At 42.5% G+C, this 21,411-nt stretch overlaps 1 protein-coding gene across 1 annotated transcript; it reads left to right on the top strand.

Moving 5' to 3' along the window:
* Window positions 1-4,916: 4,916 nt before the first annotated feature.
* On the top strand, window positions 4,917-14,753 carry LOC137284058 (RYamide receptor-like). The gene is made up of 3 exons (XM_067815714.1): window positions 4,917-5,302; window positions 5,606-5,957; window positions 14,532-14,753. The coding sequence occupies exons 1-3, from the start codon at window positions 4,917-4,919 to the stop codon at window positions 14,751-14,753; spliced, it is 960 nt and encodes a 319-aa protein (XP_067671815.1).
* The last annotated feature ends 6,658 nt before the right edge of the window (window positions 14,754-21,411 follow it).

Here is a 21,411-nt window from a genome sequence, read left to right as displayed (position 1 = left end):
CAAGCAGTCTATTAAACGCATTTACGTTCTCAAGGTACACAGGGTTAGACCGCGGCCTAGGACTGGCACTGTGGGTGGATATTCACATTGGATTACAGGCCACTCTGAGATAGGCGGAAAGGTTTTGTTCCAAGAAATATTTCATTTGCTGGGATTATTGAGGAATGTATTTATTGCGGACATAATAGTTTTTGGTTACAAGGGACTCTGATGTCTCGACTGCATTCCATGATTTAAAGTCTTTTGATCGTGTAAGTTAATAATGAAGCATGTGACATATTGTACATATGTACTCATGTTAGCAAATGAGAGATAAAGCCGGCAAATAAGTATCACATCAGAAAAATACTGGAGCCCCATGTTTCACTGTTGCACCGTTTCGGTAAAATACTGGAGACCTATGTTGCAGTATTGCATCATTTCGGAAAAAAATAATGTCCAAAAATTTCCAACCCTGTCTGTACCTTTCTTCAATCCTAACTCCAGTACTGACTGTTTGAGAAATCTACAGTCGCCAATCAAGTGACGCGTATCGAAGACCACTTAGTGACAGGGACACCACTCGGTGTTACATTCTGTGATACCCAATCTTCTCGATGGGTGAGTGAGATGGAGACATCAAACAGTACCTATATTGTGTAGGAGACTTCACAGACACTATACAGTGTCACATTCTATGCGGGAGAGTTATGTTGATAACGTAAAGTGCGTCAGAGACATCAAGCAGTCAGAAACATTACACAGTGTCACATTCCGTGATCCACATTTATGTCGATGATATAAACTGTGGGTGTTTTCACACAGTGTTGAGCACAATTGTGTAGATGGTATAAAGTGAGTCCAGGCTTCAAACGCTGGGTGTTTTCACACAGTGTTAAGCATAATTGTGTAAATGGTATAAAGTGAGTCCAGGCTTCAAACGCTGGGTGCTTTCACACAGTGTTAAGCATAATTGTGTAGATGATATAAAGTGAGTCTAGGCTTCAAACGCTGGGTGTTTTCACACAGTGTTAAGCACAATTGTGTAGATGATATAAAGTGAGTCTACGCTTCAAACGGTGGATGTTTTCATACCTAGTCGCAAGTTGTAAGCTAGAATTGTGTAGATGATATAAATGATACGAGTGTTTCGGGGACTTCAGTCAATCAGAGACACCATACAATGTCACATTCTGTGATACATGTTCTGGTCGAATTTTGATAGAAACGTATTCTTATAAAGTAATCTTTTAAGTGTGTTTCCTAACCCTGATGACATGAAAATGGTTATTGTCGTTATCTCAGTTAAGACAGAAATGCTCATGGTTGTTGAATAAGAATTTGAATTCTAAAGTTAATTTAGCACTATAGCGTAGACATAATTCTATTTTCAGTTTCCATTTGAATTATTCAAGGTGACTTATACCCTGGCAGTAATTATGCTCTATAGGTCTGCAGCTGCTGCTTAATAAATCATATTTAAAAACGTATGTTTTGTTTGTTATTTTCAGTTTCTGAACTTCGCCATTTAACGAAGGTTGTCACGAAGGCTAATGAAAGAGAGTTTTAAGCGTTACAAGTATTCGTAGAATTGTGAATTATTGTGCTGACACTTTCTAACCGTCTCTTGACATGTGGATTTTAATGTCTTCAAGACTATACAGCAACTGTGTCAACACTGCAACCAAATGCCACAACGTTAACGGTGGGAAATGAATGAACATGACAAATAGGATTAAGGTTGAATAAACGTTATCAGGGTTAGGCACCGTTATGTGGTTTAGTGTGGGGGCACTGTTATGTGGACTAGTGTAGTGGGAGTGTTATGTGGTCTGGTGTAGTGGGACTGTTATGTGGTCTAGTGCGAGGGCAGTGTTATGTGGTCTAGTGTAGTGGCATTGTTATGCAGTATAGTGTAGTGGCACTGTTATGCAGTGTACAGTAGTAGCACTGTTATGTTTTCTAGTTTAGTTGCACTGCTATGTTGTCTAGTGCGGTGGCAGGGTTATATGGTCTAGTGTAGTGGCATTGTTATGCAGTCTAGTGTAGTGGGACTTTTATGTGGTCTAGTGCGGTGGCAGTGTTATGTGGTCTAGTGTGTGGGCACTGTTATGTAGTCTAGTGTAGAGGCAGGGTTATGTGGTCTAGTGTAGTGGCATTTTTTATATAGTCCAGTGTAGAGGCAGGGTTAGGTGGTCTAGTGTAGTGGCACTGTTATGTGGTCTAGTGTGGATCTTTATTATGCAGTCTAGTGTAGTGGTACTGTTATACAGTCTACTGTAGTGGCAGTGTTATGTGGTCTAGTGTGGATCTTTATTATACAGTCTAATGAAGTGGCACTGCTATGTGGTCTAGTGTAGTGGCACTGTTATGTGGTCTAGTGTGGATCTTTATTATTCAGTCTAGTGAAGTGGCACTGCTATATGGCCTAGTGAAGTGGCAGTGTTATGCAGCCTCGTGTAGTGGCACTGTTATGTGGTCTACTCTAGTGCCTTTGCTATTTGGTCTAGTGAAGTGGCAGTGTTATGCAGTCTCGTGTAGTGGCACTGTTATGTGGCCAAATGTAGTGGCACTGTTATGCAGTCTAGTGTAGTGGAACTGTTATGCAGTCTAGTGTAGTGGAACTGTTATGTGGTCTAGTGTGGATCTTTATTATGTGGTCTAGTGTAGTGGCAGTGTTATTCAGTCTAACCTGGCCAAGTGTACTGGCACTATTATGCAGTCTAATGTAGTGGCAGGGTTATGCAGTCTAGTGTAGTGGCAGTGTTATGTGGTCTAGTGTATTGGCGCTGTTATGTGATCTGGTGTAGTGGCACTGTTATGCAGTCTAGTGAAGTGGCAATGTGGCAATGTCATGCATTCTAATGCAGTGGCACTGTTATGTAGTCTAGTCTAGTGCCTTTGCTATGTGGTCTAGTGTAGAAGCGCTGTTATGTGGTCTAGTGTTGGGGCACTGTTGTGCAGTCTAGTGTAGTAGCACTGTTATGTGGTCTGGTTTAGTTGCACTGCTATGTAGTCTAGTGCGGTGGCAAGGTTATATGATCTAGTGTAGTGGCATTGTTATGCAGTCTAGTGTAGTGGCAATGTTATGTGGTCTGGTGTAGTTGCACTGCTATGTAGTCTAGTGCGGTGGCAGGGTTATATGATCTAGTGTAGTGGCATTGTTATGCAGTCTAGTGTAGTGGCACTGTTATGTATTCTAGTGTGTGGGCACTGTTATGTGGTCTAGTGTAGATTCAGTGTTATGTGATCTAGTGTAGTGGCATTGTTATGTGGTCTAGTATAGAGGCAGGGTTATGTGGTCTAGTGTGGTGGCACTGTTATGTTCTCTAGTGTGTGGGTCACTGTTATGTGGTATAGTGTGGTGGCAGTGTTATACGGTCTATTGCTGTCTAATGTAATGGCACTATTATATGGTTTCATGTAGTGGCATTGTTGTGGACTCTTGTGTAGTGGCACTGTTGTGTGGTCTAGTGTAGGGGCACTATTATGTGGTTTAGTGTAGTGGGGTCGTTATGCGGTCTAGTGTAGCGTCACCTTTATGTGGTCTAGTGTGGTCACACTGCTTTGTGGTCTAGTGAAGGGGCACTGTTGCGCAGTCTAATTTAGTGGCACATTTATGCGATCTAGTATAGAGGCATTGTTATGCAGTCTTATGTATTGGTACTGTTATGCAATCTAGTGTACTGACACTGTTTTGTAGTCTAGTGTAATAGCACTTTTGTACTGTCTAATGAAGTGGCAATGTTTCAAGTGTAGGGGCACTTTTGTATTGTCTGATGTGGTAGCACTTTTATGCGGTCTCGTGTAGTGTAGTGGCACTGAAAAGTATTGGTATTGTTCAGCAATCTAGTGTAGTGGCACTCTTTTGCAGTCAAGTACTAGTGCAGTGACACTTTTGTGCTGTCTGTTGAAGTGGCACATTTAGTGGTCTGGTGTAGGAGCACTGTTATGTAGTGTGATGTAGGGGCACTATTATGTGGTCTAATGTAGTGGCACTGTTATTCTGTCTAATTAAGGGGTGTAATTATACGGTATAGTTTCGGGGCACTGTTTTGTGGTGTAGTTTCGGGGCACTGTCTCGTGGTGTGGTGCAGGACCTAATCTGTTTTTAGTAAACGTCAACATTATGTTGGTTTACTTATGAGGTTCTGCTTTGTTGGGTTTTATTTTTCTTTTCAATGTTTGAAAATATTTTTCTTCACTGGAAGAATAATGCTTACCTGAAATAGCTAACACACCAAGTCACAACCGCCAATACAGGAACGTTGCCAGGCAACGGATTGTTGACCACACATTTACAATAACAAACTCACAGGTACTGTCAACATGTGGTATTGTTTGTACAATTCAGTTTGCAATGCATGGTAGCTTAGCAACACTTTGAAACTCATTTAAGAATCGTGTTAAAGTTTGTTGTCAATGAATGGGAAGGCCTGTGTTTCAATACACACTTGAAGCGTTATTATAAATGCGATTCTCTTACATTTTGCCTAAATAAGGATTTCAAAGAGATAATATGCAGAAATGATTAAAAGATGGGAGGTTTGAACAAAACCATACGTCATTCGCTCAAGTATGTATAAAACGGTACCCGTTTAGTATTATTATATTATAGTATATTATATTAACCACCCCTATGGCAAGAGTCAAACACGAAGAGTCCTTATGCCATCTAACGCTTAGTACATCACTGTGGCATTCAAGGTTCAGCACACGCCTATGGCACCTGAAGCTAGGTAGACACTGTACCAATCAAGCACTAACTACTCCCTATAACAGTATATAGCACTTGTTTGTCACTACGGCTTACGTGTGAACACCTGGAATTCGTTGCCAGCGCGAAGAGGCCTACCACTTTCACTACAGACTGTTTCAGGGAGGGCGTGCCATTCCGTTATAACACAGTGAAGATAAGAAGTCGTCTTCGGGTTAGGATGTACACACATTCCTCCGACTCCAACTCAAGCCTAGACGCACTGCTTCAATGGCTGGAAGAGAGCGCCAATCCACCATCCATGCAGCATGCAAGCAGGATCATCTGCATGTATGTTGCTTCCGTATCCTTCGCCATCGTGGACAACATCATCGTTCTCGTTGTCATCGGCCAAACCTTTGGTCGCCGGTCACAGATATCTGCGTACCAAATCAACCTCGCCCTGGCGGACCTTCTCATGTCGGTGTTTTGCGTTCCTTTTACTTTCGCCCAAGCCTACGTGGGATTCTGGGCTTTCGGTAGCTTCACTTGCCCGGCCATCCTCTTCTTACAGCTATGCTTCGTAAACGTTAGTGCCTACACAAATGTTGCAATAGGAATCGACAGGTAAGTACATTGTCAGTATGTTACTGGTATCATTTTGTTCGGGGATTAGGATGTTTTATACAGCTTGATGAAGTAAACGGCTGTAGCCAAGCTCCATCTCCCTGTTGTCAACATTAGTCAGATATGTAACGTCACCTCCGTAAGGTACAAATCAATGGAAGATGATAATAAGACTGCTCACACCTTTCACAAAGATGTGCATTCATACAGCGTAACAAAAGGAATAATGAAGGTAATCTGTTGGTTTACTGCGTATTTACCTTCCATATCCGTTTTGATGTAGTGTATTCATTGGTCACCTAGGTTCTTGGGGGTTATTTTCCCCTTCAAATGGAAGCCTACAGTGCGCCAAAGAAAGCGGATTTTGGTTTTGGTGTGGTGCTTTTCCGCCCTGATTGCTTCCCCGGAAGTAGTTGTTGGTCGGAGCAAAGAACAATACCTTTGGAATGGCACACAGCCGTTATGTAACGAGTACTGGCGAACCCCGGAACAGAGGGAGATGTACACACTGGCCGTGTTCCTCCTCTGCCTCATACTACCACTAGTGACGCTCGTCATCACGTATTCCTGCGTGGTCTACAGACTGTGGATCCGTCAGACGCCGGGAAACGCAGACATCAAGCGGGACAGGAGGCGGTTGTCCTCGAAAAAGAAGGTTAGATGCATTTCTATGATACGACGTTTCGGTAAAGCTTTTTATACCGTTTTCAAGCAAGAGTAAAGCAACACAGCACAGACCCGGCTTTTATACATATAACAGAGATTAAGTAAGACAACATACATTAATGCGTCAGAGGGATTAACTGTAACACCAATGCAATAGGTAATACTACAGTAACAAAGCGAGGAGGCCAATGTTGAGTAAGCGGGGCAAAGTATACATACACAGAGTAGGTAATAATGCAGTATCAATTGGGAGGAAGCAAGGGTAGAACAAGGAGTAGATAATAATGCAGCAACAATTGGGATGACGCCAGAGTAGAACAAGGAGTAGATAGTAATGCAGCAACAATTGGGAGGACGTCAGAGTAGAACAAGGAGTAGATAATAATGCAGTAACAATTGGGAGGAAGCAAGGGTAGAACAAGGAGTAGGTAATAATGCAGTAACAATTGGGAGGACGTGAGAGTAGAACAAGGAGTAGATAATAATGCAGTAACAATTGGGAGGACGTCAGAGTAGAACAAGGGGTAGATGATAATGCAGCAACAACTGGGAGGAAGCAAGGGTAGAACAAGGAGTAGGTAATAATGCAGTAACAATTTGGAGGACGTCACAGCAGAATAAGGGGTAGATAATAATGCAGTAACAATTGGGAAGAAGCAAGGGTAGAACAAGGAGTAGATAATAATGAAGCAACAACTGGGAGGACGTCAGAGTAGAACAAGGGGTAGAGAATAATGCAGTAACATTTGGTAGGGCGTGAGAGTAGAACAAGGGGTAGATAATAATGCAGCAACAATTGGGAGGACGTCAGAGTAGAACAAGGGGTAGATAATAATGCAGTAACATTTGGTAGGGCGTGAGAGTAGAACAAGGGGTAGATAATAATGCAGTAACAATTGGGAGGACGTCAGAGTAGAACAAGGGGTAGATAATAATGCAGTAAGATTTGGTAGGGCGTGAGAGTAGAACAAGGGGTAGATAATAATGCAGTAACAATTGGTAGGGCGTGAGAGTAGAACAAGGGGTAGATAATAATGCAGTAACATTTGGTAGGACGTCAGAGTAGAACAAGGGGTAGATAATAATGCAGTAACATTTGGTAGGGCGTGAGAGTAGAACAAGGGGTAGATAATAATGCAGTAACAATTGGTAGGACGTCAGAGTAGAACAAGGGGTAGATAATAATGCAGTAACAATTGGGAGGACGTCAGGGTAGAACAAGGGGTAGATAATAATGCAGTAACAATTGGGAGGACGTCAGAGCAGAATAAGGGGTAGATAATAATGCAGTAACAATTGGGAAGAAGCAAGGGTAGAACAAGGAGTAGATAATAATGCAGCAACAACTGGGAGGACGTCAGAGTAGAACAAGGGGTAGAGAATAATGCAGTAACATTTGGTAGGGCGTGAGAGTAGAACAAGGGGTAGATAATAATGCAGCAACAATTGGGAGGACGTCAGAGTAGAACAAGGGGTAGATAATAATGCAGTAACATTTGGTAGGGCGTGAGAGTAGAACAAGGGGTAGATAATAATGCAGTAACAATTGGTAGGACGTCAGAGTAGAACAAGGGGTAGATAATAATGCAGTAACAATTGGGAGGACGTCAGGGTAGAACAAGGGGTAGATAATAATGCAGTAACAATTGGGAGGACGTCAGAGCAGAATAAGGGGTAGATAATAATGCAGTAACAATTGGGAAGAAGCAAGGGTAGAACAAGGAGTAGATAATAATGCAGCAACAACTGGGAGGACGTCAGAGTAGAACAAGGGGTAGAGAATAATGCAGTAACATTTGGTAGGGCGTGAGAGTAGAACAAGGGGTAGATAATAATGCAGCAACAATTGGGAGGACGTCAGAGTAGAACAAGGGGTAGATAATAATGCAGTAACATTTGGTAGGGCGTGAGAGTAGAACAAGGGGTAGATAATAATGCAGCAACAATTGGGAGGACGTCAGAGTAGAACAAGGGGTAGATAATAATGCAGTAACATTTGGTAGGGCGTGAGAGTAGAACAAGGGGTAGATAATAATGCAGTAACAATTGGTAGGACGTCAGAGTAGAACAAGGGGTAGATAATAATGCAGTAACAATTGGGAGGACGTCAGGGTAGAACAAGGGGTAGATAATAATGCAGTAACAATTGGGAGGACGTCAGAGCAGAATAAGGGGTAGATAATAATGCAGTAACAATTGGGAAGAAGCAAGGGTAGAACAAGGAGTAGATAATAATGCAGCAACAACTGGGAGGACGTCAGAGTAGAACAAGGGGTAGAGAATAATGCAGTAACATTTGGTAGGGCGTGAGAGTAGAACAAGGGGTAGATAATAATGCAGCAACAATTGGGAGGACGTCAGAGTAGAACAAGGGGTAGATAATAATGCAGTAACATTTGGTAGGGCGTGAGAGTAGAACAAGGGGTAGATAATAATGCAGTAACAATTGGTAGGGCGTGAGAGTAGAACAAGGGGTAGATAATAATGCAGTAACAATTGGGAGGACGTCAGAGTAGAACAAGGGGTAAATAATAATGCAGCAACAATTGTGAGGACGTCAGAGTAGAACAAGGGGTAGATAATAATGCAGTAACAATTGGTAGGGCGTCAGAGCAGAACAAGGGGTAGATAATAATGCAGTAACAATTGGTAGGGCGTGAGAGTAGAACAAGGGGTAGATAATAATGCAGCAACAATTGGGAGGACGTCAGAGTAGAACAAGGGGTAGATAATAATGCAGTAACATTTGGTAGGGCGTGAGAGTAGAACAAGGGGTAGATGATAATGCAGTAACAATTGGTAGGGCGTGAGAGTAGAACAAGGGGTAGATAATAATGCAGTAACATTTGGTAGGGCGTGAGAGTAGAACAAGGGGTAGATAATAATGCAGTAACAATTGGTAGGACGTCAGAGTAGAACAAGGGGTAGATAATAATGCAGTAACAATTGGGAGGACGTCAGGGTAGAACAAGGGGTAGATAATAATGCAGTAACAATTGGGAGGACGTCAGAGCAGAATAAGGGGTAGATAGTAATGCAGTAACAATTGGGAAGAAGCAAGGGTAGAACAAGGAGTAGATAATAATGCAGCAACAACTGGGAGGACGTCAGAGTAGAACAAGGGGTAGAGAATAATGCAGTAACATTTGGTAGGGCGTGAGAGTAGAACAAGGGGTAGATAATAATGCAGCAACAATTGGGAGGACGTCAGAGTAGAACAAGGGGTAGATAATAATGCAGTAACATTTGGTAGGGCGTGAGAGTAGAACAAGGGGTAGATAATAATGCAGCAACAATTGGGAGGACGTCAGAGTAGAACAAGGGGTAGATAATAATGCAGTAACATTTGGTAGGGCGTGAGAGTAGAACAAGGGGTAGATAATAATGCAGTAACAATTGGTAGGACGTCAGAGTAGAACAAGGGGTAGATAATAATGCAGTAACAATTGGGAGGACGTCAGGGTAGAACAAGGGGTAGATAATAATGCAGTAACAATTGGGAGGACGTCAGAGCAGAATAAGGGGTAGATAATAATGCAGTAACAATTGGGAAGAAGCAAGGGTAGAACAAGGAGTAGATAATAATGCAGCAACAACTGGGAGGACGTCAGAGTAGAACAAGGGGTAGAGAATAATGCAGTAACATTTGGTAGGGCGTGAGAGTAGAACAAGGGGTAGATAATAATGCAGCAACAATTGGGAGGACGTCAGAGTAGAACAAGGGGTAGATAATAATGCAGTAACATTTGGTAGGGCGTGAGAGTAGAACAAGGGGTAGATAATAATGCAGTAACAATTGGTAGGGCGTGAGAGTAGAACAAGGGGTAGATAATAATGCAGTAACAATTGGGAGGACGTCAGAGTAGAACAAGGGGTAAATAATAATGCAGCAACAATTGTGAGGACGTCAGAGTAGAACAAGGGGTAGATAATAATGCAGTAACAATTGGTAGGGCGTCAGAGCAGAACAAGGGGTAGATAATAATGCAGTAACAATTGGTAGGGCGTGAGAGTAGAACAAGGGGTAGATAATAATGCAGCAACAATTGGGAGGACGTCAGAGTAGAACAAGGGGTAGATAATAATGCAGTAACATTTGGTAGGGCGTGAGAGTAGAACAAGGGGTCGATGATAATGCAGTAACAATTGGTAGGGCGTGAGAGTAGAACAAGGGGTAGATAATAATGCAGAAACAATTGGGAGGACGTCAGAGTAGAACAAGGGGTAAATAATAATGCAGCAACAATTGTGAGGACGTCAGAGTAGAACAAGGGGTAGATAATAATGCAGTAACAATTGGTAGGGCGTCAGAGCAGAACAAGGGGTAGATAATAATGCAGTAACAATTGGGAGGACGTCAGAGTAGAACAAGGGGTAAATAATAATGCAGTAACAATTGGGAGGACGTCAGAGTAGAACAAGGGGTAGATAATAATGCAGTAACAATTGGGAGGACGTCAGGGTAGAACAAGGGGTAGATAATAATGCAGTAACAATTGGGAGGACGTCAGAGCAGAATAAGGGGTAGATAATAATGCAGTAACAATTGGGAAGAAGCAAGGGTAGAACAAGGAGTAGATAATAATGCAGCAACAACTGGGAGGACGTCAGAGTAGAACAAGGGGTAGATAATAATGCAGTAACATTTGGTAGGGCGTGAGAGTAGAACAAGGGGTAGATAATAATGCAGCAACAATTGGGAGGACGTCAGAGTAGAACAAGGGGTAGATAATAATGCAGTAACATTTGGTAGGGCGTGAGAGTAGAACAAGGGGTAGATAATAATGCAGTAACAATTGGTAGGACGTCAGAGTAGAACAAGGGGTAGATAATAATGCAGTAACAATTGGGAGGACGTCAGGGTAGAACAAGGGGTAGATAATAATGCAGTAACAATTGGGAGGACGTCAGAGCAGAATAAGGGGTAGATAATAATGCAGTAACAATTGGGATGAAGCAAGGGTAGAACAAGGAGTAGATAATAATGCAGCAACAACTGGGAGGACGTCAGAGTAGAACAAGGGGTAGAGAATAATGCAGTAACATTTGGTAGGGCGTGAGAGTAGAACAAGGGGTAGATAATAATGCAGCAACAATTGGGAGGACGTCAGAGTAGAACAAGGGGTAGATAATAATGCAGTAACATTTGGTAGGGCGTGAGAGTAGAACAAGGGGTAGATAATAATGCAGTAACAATTGGTAGGGCGTGAGAGTAGAACAAGGGGTAGATAATAATGCAGTAACAATTGGGAGGACGTCAGAGTAGAACAAGGGGTAAATAATAATGCAGCAACAATTGTGAGGACGTCAGAGTAGAACAAGGGGTAGATAATAATGCAGTAACAATTGGTAGGGCGTCAGAGCAGAACAAGGGGTAGATAATAATGCAGTAACAATTGGTAGGGCGTGAGAGTAGAACAAGGGGTAGATAATAATGCAGCAACAATTGGGAGGACGTCAGAGTAGAACAAGGGGTAGATAATAATGCAGTAACATTTGGTAGGGCGTGAGAGTAGAACAAGGGGTCGATGATAATGCAGTAACAATTGGTAGGGCGTGAGAGTAGAACAAGGGGTAGATAATAATGCAGAAACAATTGGGAGGACGTCAGAGTAGAACAAGGGGTAAATAATAATGCAGCAACAATTGTGAGGACGTCAGAGTAGAACAAGGGGTAGATAATAATGCAGTAACAATTGGTAGGGCGTCAGAGCAGAACAAGGGGTAGATAATAATGCAGTAACAATTGGGAGGACGTCAGAGTAGAACAAGGGGTAAATAATAATGCAGTAACAATTGGGAGGACGTCAGAGTAGAACAAGGGGTAGATAATAATGCAGTAACAATTGGGAGGACGTCAGGGTAGAACAAGGGGTAAATAATAATGCAGTAACAATTGGGAGGACGTCAGAGCAGAATAAGGGGTAGATAATAATGCAGTAACAATTGGGAAGAAGCAAGGGTAGAACAAGGAGTAGATAATAATGCAGCAACAACTGGGAGGACGTCAGAGTAGAACAAGGGGTAGAGAATAATGCAGTAACATTTGGTAGGGCGTGAGAGTAGAACAAGGAGTAGATAATAATGCAGCAACAATTGGGAGGACGTCAGAGTAGAACAAGGGGTAGATAATAATGCAGTAACATTTGGTAGGGCGTGAGAGTAGAACAAGGGGTAGATAATAATGCAGTAACAATTGGTAGGACGTCAGAGTAGAACAAGGGGTAGATAATAATGCAGTAACAATTGGGAGGACGTCAGGGTAGAACAAGGGGTAGATAATAATGCAGTAACAATTGGGAGGACGTCAGAGCAGAATAAGGGGTAGATAATAATGCAGTAACAATTGGGAAGAAGCAAGGGTAGAACAAGGAGTAGATAATAATGCAGCAACAACTGGGAGGACGTCAGAGTAGAACAAGGGGTAGAGAATAATGCAGTAACATTTGGTAGGGCGTGAGAGTAGAACAAGGGGTAGATAATAATGCAGCAACAATTGGGAGGACGTCAGAGTAGAACAAGGGGTAGATAATAATGCAGTAACATTTGGTAGGGCGTGAGAGTAGAACAAGGGGTAGATAATAATGCAGTAACAATTGGTAGGGCGTGAGAGTAGAACAAGGGGTAGATAATAATGCAGTAACAATTGGGAGGACGTCAGAGTAGAACAAGGGGTAAATAATAATGCAGCAACAATTGTGAGGACGTCAGAGTAGAACAAGGGGTAGATAATAATGCAGTAACAATTGGTAGGGCGTCAGAGCAGAACAAGGGGTAGATAATAATGCAGTAACAATTGGTAGGGCGTGAGAGTAGAACAAGGGGTAGATAATAATGCAGCAACAATTGGGAGGACGTCAGAGTAGAACAAGGGGTAGATAATAATGCAGTAACATTTGGTAGGGCGTGAGAGTAGAACAAGGGGTAGATAATAATGCAGTAACAATTGGTAGGGCGTGAGAGTAGAACAAGGGGTAGATAATAATGCAGTAACAATTGGGAGGACGTCAGAGTAGAACAAGGGGTAAATAATAATGCAGCAACAATTGTGAGGACGTCAGAGTAGAACAAGGGGTAGATAATAATGCAGTAACAATTGGTAGGGCGTCAGAGCAGAACAAGGGGTAGATAATAATGCAGTAACAATTGGGAGGACGTCAGAGTAGAACAAGGGGTAAATAATAATGCAGTAACAGTTGGGAGGACGTCAGAGTAGAACAAGGGGTAGATAATAATGCAGTAACATTTGGTAGGGCGGCAGAGTAGAACAAGAGGTAGATGATGATGCAGTAACAATTGGGAGGACGTCAGAGTAGAACAAGGGGTAGATAATAATGCAGTAACATTTGGTAGGGCGTGAGAGTAGAACAAGGGGTAGATAATAATGCAGTAACAATTGGTAGGACGTCAGAGTAGAACAAGGGGTAGATAATAATGCAGTAACAATTGGGAGGACGTCAGGGTAGAACATGGGGTAGATAATAATGCAGTAACAATTGGGAGGACGTCAGGGTAGAACAAGGGGTAGATAATAATGCAGCAACAATTGGGATGACGTCAGAGCAGAACAAGGGGTAGATAATAACGCAGTAACAATTGGGAAGAAGCAAGGGTAGAACAAGGAGTAGGTAATAATGCAGTAACAATTGGGAGGACGTCAGAGTAGAACAAGGGGTAGATAATAATGCAGTAACATTTGGTAGGGCGTGAGAGTAGAACAAGGAGTAGATAATAATGCAGCAACAATTGGGAGGACGTCAGAGTAGAACAAGGGGTAGATAATAATACAGTAACAATTGTGAGGACGTCAGAGTAGAACAAGGGGTAGATAATAATGCAGTAACATTTGGTAGGGCGTGAGAGTAGAACAAGGAGTAGATAATAATGCAGCAACAATTGGGAGGACGTCAGAGTAGAACAAGAAGTAGATAATAATACAGTAACAATTGGGAGGACGTCAGAGTAGAACAAGGAGTAGATAATAATGCAGCAACAATTGGGAGGACGTCAGAGTAGAACAAGGGGTAGATAATAATACAGTAACAATTGGGAGGACGTCAGAGTAGAACAAGGGGTAGATAATAATGCAGTAACAATTGGGAGAACTAGGTATACATAGCAGATGGGGTGGGCAGTAATACAATGATAATAGGAAGCCAAGGAAAGCATAGCATGTGGGTGAAGCCAAGCTATACATGGCAGATACGGGATTAATTGGCAATAATGACTGGAGTGCCATGTTCTGTTGTTTTTAGAAATAAAGAAGTTGTTATCCATAAAGTATGATACTTTTCTATCTCTGACTTTTCTATCATCCATCTACATGTCAAACAAACAGATCAATGTCAGAGATGTTTTGTTCACAGACACATAATTCTGTGATTGAGATGTTTTGTTGGCCGTTTGTCGGTATTGATACACAAAACAGTTTGGACATATGATTTTTGAAGTGCCACCATTTCCGTGATAATATATCTTACACTTTGGCCAAGTCTGTATGGACGTGTCTCATTTTAACCTTGCTCTGTCGACATATAGTTAACTGCAATCCTTCTCCATACAGGTGACCCGTATGTTGATCATCAAGGTCGCCATGTTCACATTGTGCTGGCTGCCTCTTCATCTTTTCAACCTCCTTGTAGACTTCAACTCCAAGCTCCTTAACTCTGCAGATGAGCACGTGGTTCAAACAGCGTTCTTTGCCTGCCATTGGGTCGCAATGTCACATGCCTTTGTGAACCCTCTTATCTACTTCATAGCAGACGATTACTTCAGAGTAAGATGAATGTTGTCGGTATGCTGTCCACATCTCTGGTTGAGTAGTGAAGTTGGCAATCCCTGATGTCCACCTCTGTAGTAAATCCCATCTCTCCACCTCTGTGTTAGTGCAATGAAGTAGGCAATCCCTGATGTAAACCTCTGTGGTAGTGTAATGAAGTTGGCAATCCCCGATGTCCACCTCTGTGGTAGTGTAATGAAGTTGACAATCCCTGATGTCCACCTCTGTGGTAGTGTAATGAAGTTGGCAACCTCTGATGTCCACATCTGTGGTAGAGTAGTCAAGTAGGCAATCCCATCTGTCCACCTCTGTGGTAGAGTAATCAAGTAGGCAATCCCTGATGTCCACCTCTGTGGAAGTGTAGTGAAGTTGGCAAACCCTCATGTCCACCTCTGTGGAAGTGTAGTGAAGTTGGCAAGCCCTCATGTCCACCTCTGTGGTAGAGTAGTCACGTTGGCAATCCCATCTGTCCACCTCTGTGGTAGAGTAGTCAAGTTGGCAATCCCATCTGTCCACCTCTGTGGTAGTGTAATGAAGTTGGCAATCCCTGATGTCCATCATTGTGGTAGTGTAATGACTACTCTACCACGATGATGGATATCAGAGATTGAAGTGTAGTGAAGTTGGCAATCCCATCTGTCCACCTCTGTGGTAGAGTAGTCAAGTTGGCAATCCCATCTGTCCACCTCTGTGGTAGAGTAGTCAAGTTGGCAATCCCATCTGTCAACCTCTGTGGTAGTGTAATGAAGTTGGCAATCCCTGATGTCCACCTCTTTGGTAGAGTAGTCAAGTAGGCAGTCCCTGATGTCCATCTCTTTGGTAGAGTGGTCAAATAGGCAATCCCTGATGTCCACCTCTGTGGTAGAACAATGAAGTTGGCAATCCCTGATGTCCACCTCTGTGGTAGAGTAGTCAAGTTGGCAGTCCCTGATGTCCACCTCTTTGGTAGAGTAGTGAAGTTGGCAATCCCATCTGTCCACCTCTGTGGTAGAGTAGTCAAGTAGGCAATCCCATCTGTCCACCTCTGTTGTAGTGTAATGAAGTAGGCAATCCCTGATGTCCACCTCTGTGGTAGAGTGGTCAAATAGGCAATCCCTGATGTCCACTTCTGTGGTAGAGTAGTCAAGTAGACAATCCCTGATGTCCACCTCTGTGGTAGAGTAGTCAAGTTGGCAGTCCCTGATGTCCACCTCTTTGGTAGAGTGGTCAAATAGGCAATCCCTGATGTCCACTTCTGTGGTAGAGTAGTCAAGTAGACAATCCCTGATGTCCACCTCTGTGGTAGAGTAGTCAAGTTGGCAATCCCATCTGTCCACCTCTGTGGAAGTGTAATGAAGTTGCCAATCCCTGATGTCCACCTCTGTGGTAGTGTTCTTTGATGATCTTGAGGTTTTGTTTTGTTTTGTTTAAATTTGCCACATTTCCTTGGGCATAATTTTAAACTGAAACTGTCTTTAGCACGAACTGGAACTAGACACATTAACACATTAACTTTAATGTTCATATTAATAACTTTTGTCGAGGCGTCTCGGACGTTTCACTTCTATTCCTGACCTGGTTCTGACTGTGCTAGAGTCAGACGGTGAAGTCTTGGTGATGCCTTGACATCGGTTGGTAAGTCGAAGCGCACGTGCCTCGATGGTGTACTGACCAATCTTCTAGGTTGCACTGGTATGCGGTTAGCCGAAACCAATGCTGGTGTTGGCTCTGTATTGCTGCGACTAACTGGGGTGGTTGGTAGTCTGAGGTACAGTCCGTCTGGGGCTGACACAATGTACAAACGTCGTTCATTTGCTTGTTCAATCACTGTTCCTGGTTTCCATTTTCCTGACACATTGTCATGAATGTGAACTGTTTTTTCCTGTACAAGGGGAACACTTCACCTGCCCTCTTGTCGTGATCTGTCGCGTTTCTGATTAGTTTGACGAGACTCGAGGTGCCGCCTTACGTTGTCCCTGGTGTACGAATCGTCGCCAATCTTGGAAGATTTGCTTTCACTCTCCTTGACGTTCGGCCGCTGATGTCAAATTGTGGTCAGCTGGAGCTGAGCGGAGAATGAACATCGCCATATGAAGGTACACTCCGGAAAGTTTTGCTTTCTATAGTGTGAGTTTGAAGAAGAGTAATGTGGGCCGTTGTCGCTCACGAGCCTCTCAGGAATACCTTGCTCCGCGAACATACCTTTGGGATTCTTTATCACGCCTTGGCAGCCTCCTGTACCAGTTATCTTCCGTAGAAATGGGTGTCACATAGTATCAGGTACTCATCCCCTAAGACGTAGAACAAATCTGTTCCGAAAACTTGCCAATGTCTCGTTAGTAGTTCGTGTGCTAGGAGTGGTTCTGCAGGTTGTGACTTGTGGACTTGTGGTCAATATCGGCGTTGACTCCGGTCCAGAAGATGCAACTCTTGGCTAGCAGTTTTTTTCTCAATCCCCTGATGTGCTTCATGGAGTTTGTTGAGGATTTCTTCATGCATTGAGGTAGGTATGACTACGCAGTTACCTTTCAGAATGATGCCATCTTCAATGGAGAGTTCATCTCGGTAAGACCAGTAAGATCTAATTGGTGCGGATACCATTTTCTGGCGTTCCGGCCAAACTTCCAAGATGATTTCTTTTAAGGCTTGTAGTTCGGTTTCACATCTGGTTTCATCTTTGACAGATTTGAGTTTCTCCTCAGAGAACTGAACAAGATCTACACGAATGTCCAACTCGATTGATGATTTGTCGGGTCCTGGTGATCTTGACAAGGCGTCAGCTAAGAGCATTTCCTTCACTGGTCTGTATTTTATTTTCAGGTCGTATGACTGGATCCTCAGCAGCATGCGTTGGAGTCTCTGTGGTGCCGCAGACAAGTTCTTCAGGTGGATCATTTCTAGTGGTTTGTGGTCCGTCTCTACGGTGAATCTCTTCCGATATAGGAATGTGTGGAATCGTTCACATCCGAAAACGATTGCAAGCATTTCTCGTTCTATGTTGGCGTATCGCTGTTCAGTATCACTGAGTGATTTAGATGCGATGGCAACAGGCTTGTCCTGTTAAAATAAGACTGCTCCCAGTCCTTTTGTAGATGCGTCCATTCTCACCACAGATTCCGCCTGAGGGTCGAAATATGTTAGAGTCACTTTGTTGCATACGCTTTCCTTTATCCTATCAAATGCTGCTTGATGGGTTTCATTCCACACGAAGTCAGCGTCCTTCTTTATCAACTCTCTTAGTGAGGCGGTGTGATCTGAGAGGTGGGGTATAAACGGTCCCAAGTATGTAGCTATCCCAAGGAATTCTTGAACCTTTTTCGAGTCCGTCGGAGTTGGGATGTCTTGGATGGCGTTTACCTTGTTCGGGTCTGGATGTACTCGAAGACGAGACCGTAGAACTTTATTTTGTCATACTTGATGTCACACTTTTCTGGGTTGAAGACCAGGCCGTGTTCCTTGGCTGTTCTCATGAGGGCATTCAAGTTTCTGTCAAGTTCCTCTGTTGTTTCCCCAGCTACATCATCTACAATGCTTACAGTGCCAGGACAGTCCGAGTGGATCTGGTCCATGCGTTCTTGGAACACGTCTTGGCTGAGATTAAGCTTAAAAGGTAACTGTAAGAACCTGTACCTTCCAAATGGGCCCTTGACTGTTGTCAGTTTGCTTGATTCTTCATCCAATGAGACTGACCAATATCCATGGCGTGCATCCAGTTTGGAGATAACTTTCGCACCTGTAAACTTGTGTTTGAACTCCTCAAATATTGGGGTCGTGTAATGTGGTCTCTTCATAGCTCTGTTGAGGTTTATGGGATCTAAGCATGCGCGTGGGCGTTCGTTGGCCTTTCGACTGTAGGCTAGACTTGACACCCAGTCTGTAGGTTCGTTGACCTTCTTGATCATTTCCATCCTTTCCATGTCGTCAAGTTTCTTCTTGATTTCATCCTTTAGGTGTACAGGGCATTTACGTGGTACATGCACAACATGTGTGACTGTAGGATCTACAGTAATGTGAAATGTACCTGTGAAATTTCCGATAAACTTGAAGTGATCTGGATATTGTTGCAAGAGTCCTTGTTTGTCTGATATAAGATCTGTGGGAGTCTCTTTTACTTCACAGTGGATAGTGACGAGACCTAGTTTCCTTGCTGAAGGAAGTCCCACGATGATTGGTCCATCAGTTTCTGCGACGTAGAAGTAAGCTGCAGTCTCCTTTCCACTGAAGTGACATGGTAGAGTTATCTTTCCATACTGTGGTATCTTGGTGCTGTTGTAAGCACTCAAATTGGTAGATGATGGTATCATCGATTCGGGTAAGGGAGTCCCTAGTTTGTTTATCTTGTGTGGAAACAATCTCTTGAATACTCGCAGTGGTAGAATATTACCTTGCGCACCTGTGTCCACTTTCGTTTTCGCTTTGAGTTTCGCTGGTCTATCGGGGTCAAGGGTGATATCAATATCGGCATACACTTCGTCTCTTCCGTCTCTGTCGCTTGTAGTGTTGAAGATATTAATGGTTTCGAATGTGAGTTTCTCAAAATCCTTTTTTGCTTGACCTCTTGCAGAATGACTTGACCTGTTACGGCTCTTTGACCTTGACACTGACCGCTTGATTCTTCTTCCTCTGTAACAACACTAACATCTGTGGTAGTATAGGAAAGTTGACAATCCCTGTAGTCCGCCTCTGTTGAAACGTAGTGACGTTGGCAACCCCGTATGTCCACCTCTGTGGTAGTGTATTAAATTTGTCATTCCTGTTTCCACTTCTATGTTAGTGTAATGAAGTTGAAAATCCCTGCTGTCCGCCTCTTTGGTAGAGTACTAAAGATGGCAATCTCTGTAGTCCGTCCATGTGGTAGTCTAGGGGGAGCTCGCAATGCCTTCTGTCCACCTCTGTGGTAATGTAATGAAGCTGACAATCCATGGTGTTGACCTCTATGGTGGTGTGTTAAAGTTTGCAATCCCTGTTGTTCACGTATGTGGTAGTGTAGTGAAGCTGGCAATCCCTGCTGTTCCATAGTAGTGTAGTAAAGCTGGCAGTCCCTGCTCTCCACCTCTGTTGTAGTGTGGTTAAACTGACAATCCCTTCTGTCGGGGGCTGAGCCCTGTGTCCGTGAACGAGAATTCTACTGGGCATGGGTACATAGCAAAGTAAAGTAAAGATTTCTTGTAAATTGCTCACTCACACGTCAGGAATTGAACACTCAAATCACGTTCATATGCAGAAACATCTTTTGCATTATATCGTGATTTGTCTTAAGAAATGTTCCATAAAAACTAAACAAAAAAGTAAGCATCACAAGTGCTCCTTTATGTCCCCAATATACCCAAATATGACAAGGTGGGTTTCTAGAGGATAATCTGGTTTATGAATATAATTGTAGCAGGGCCACAATTACGACACACAAAGTGAGTGTTCGCTTGTAAATTGAGTTTATTTCCATGTGGATTGAGATCTGAAAAAAATACACGAAAATACAAGTATGACAACAATATATATACAATACAGTACTCAATGTTCGGCATGTTTACAGAACATGCATTTACATCTATTTATAGATATTCAGTACATTAACATTACAAATTATAACATTATATATGTTTATACAGCTGGAATTCATGAGCGTCCACAATATTATCGGGTCATCATTACTTTAGAGAAAGAAACTGATAACAGAGATTGAACTTCACCAAGATCAGGGGTGATAACTCATGACATGACTTAGACAATGCCAAAAATGATAATGGCGGTAATCACCACATATTATACACTATTTACCTTAGACGATTAACATAAAGGAACGATGATTCTTCATACTGGAATGCTACATATCTATGACAAAAAGGGGAGTACGGCACATTTGATTACAGATTAGATTACTTTATTCACTCAAGGCTGCAGTGCTGCATGATGAGCTTTGCAAGAAATATTTTTGAATTATACGGGTGTATACATGATTAAGGACATACACTGATATCATATATAGATGATACTAAACGACCTTCCGTGTAATACTGATATCATATATAGATGATACTAAACGACCTTCCGTGTAATACTCATATCATATATAGAGGATACTAAACGACCTTCCGTGTAATACTGATATCATATATAGATGATACTAAACGACCTTCCCTGTAATACTGATATCATATACAGAGGATACTAAACGACCTTCCGTGTAATACTGATATCATATATAGACGATACTAAACGACCTTCCGTGTAATACTGATATCATATACAGAGGATACTAAACGACCTTCCGTGTAATACTGATATCATATATAGAGGATACTAAACGACCTTCCGTGTAATACTGATATCATATACAGAGGATACTAAACGACCTTCCCTGTAATACTGATATCACATACATGAATAATACAATGATAGAGTATTATTATCTGAGCTTGCAGAGCGCATGGCGGCAAAATATGGACAATTTTATTAAAGTGGATACATTTTTGTCTGAAATAAATCAATCATGTTTAAGATTGAGGGCTTTATATTGAACGTTTTGGCAAAAACCCTTTTCATATTTCCTTAAAATACTGAAAGGTTAAAATGGAAGTGGTATTCATATCCTATTATATTTAAGGTGCACAGTGTACATTTGTTATAAACTGGCGGGCAAAAGAAAGTATAGGTACACTTTCACAACACATAAAACAAAGACAAA

The sequence above is a fragment of the Haliotis asinina genome, chromosome 5 (genome assembly GCF_037392515.1).
Source record: "Haliotis asinina isolate JCU_RB_2024 chromosome 5, JCU_Hal_asi_v2, whole genome shotgun sequence".
In the NCBI taxonomy this organism is placed as follows: domain Eukaryota; kingdom Metazoa; phylum Mollusca; class Gastropoda; order Lepetellida; family Haliotidae; genus Haliotis; species Haliotis asinina.
This window is presented reverse-complemented; position numbering and strand designations above follow the sequence as displayed.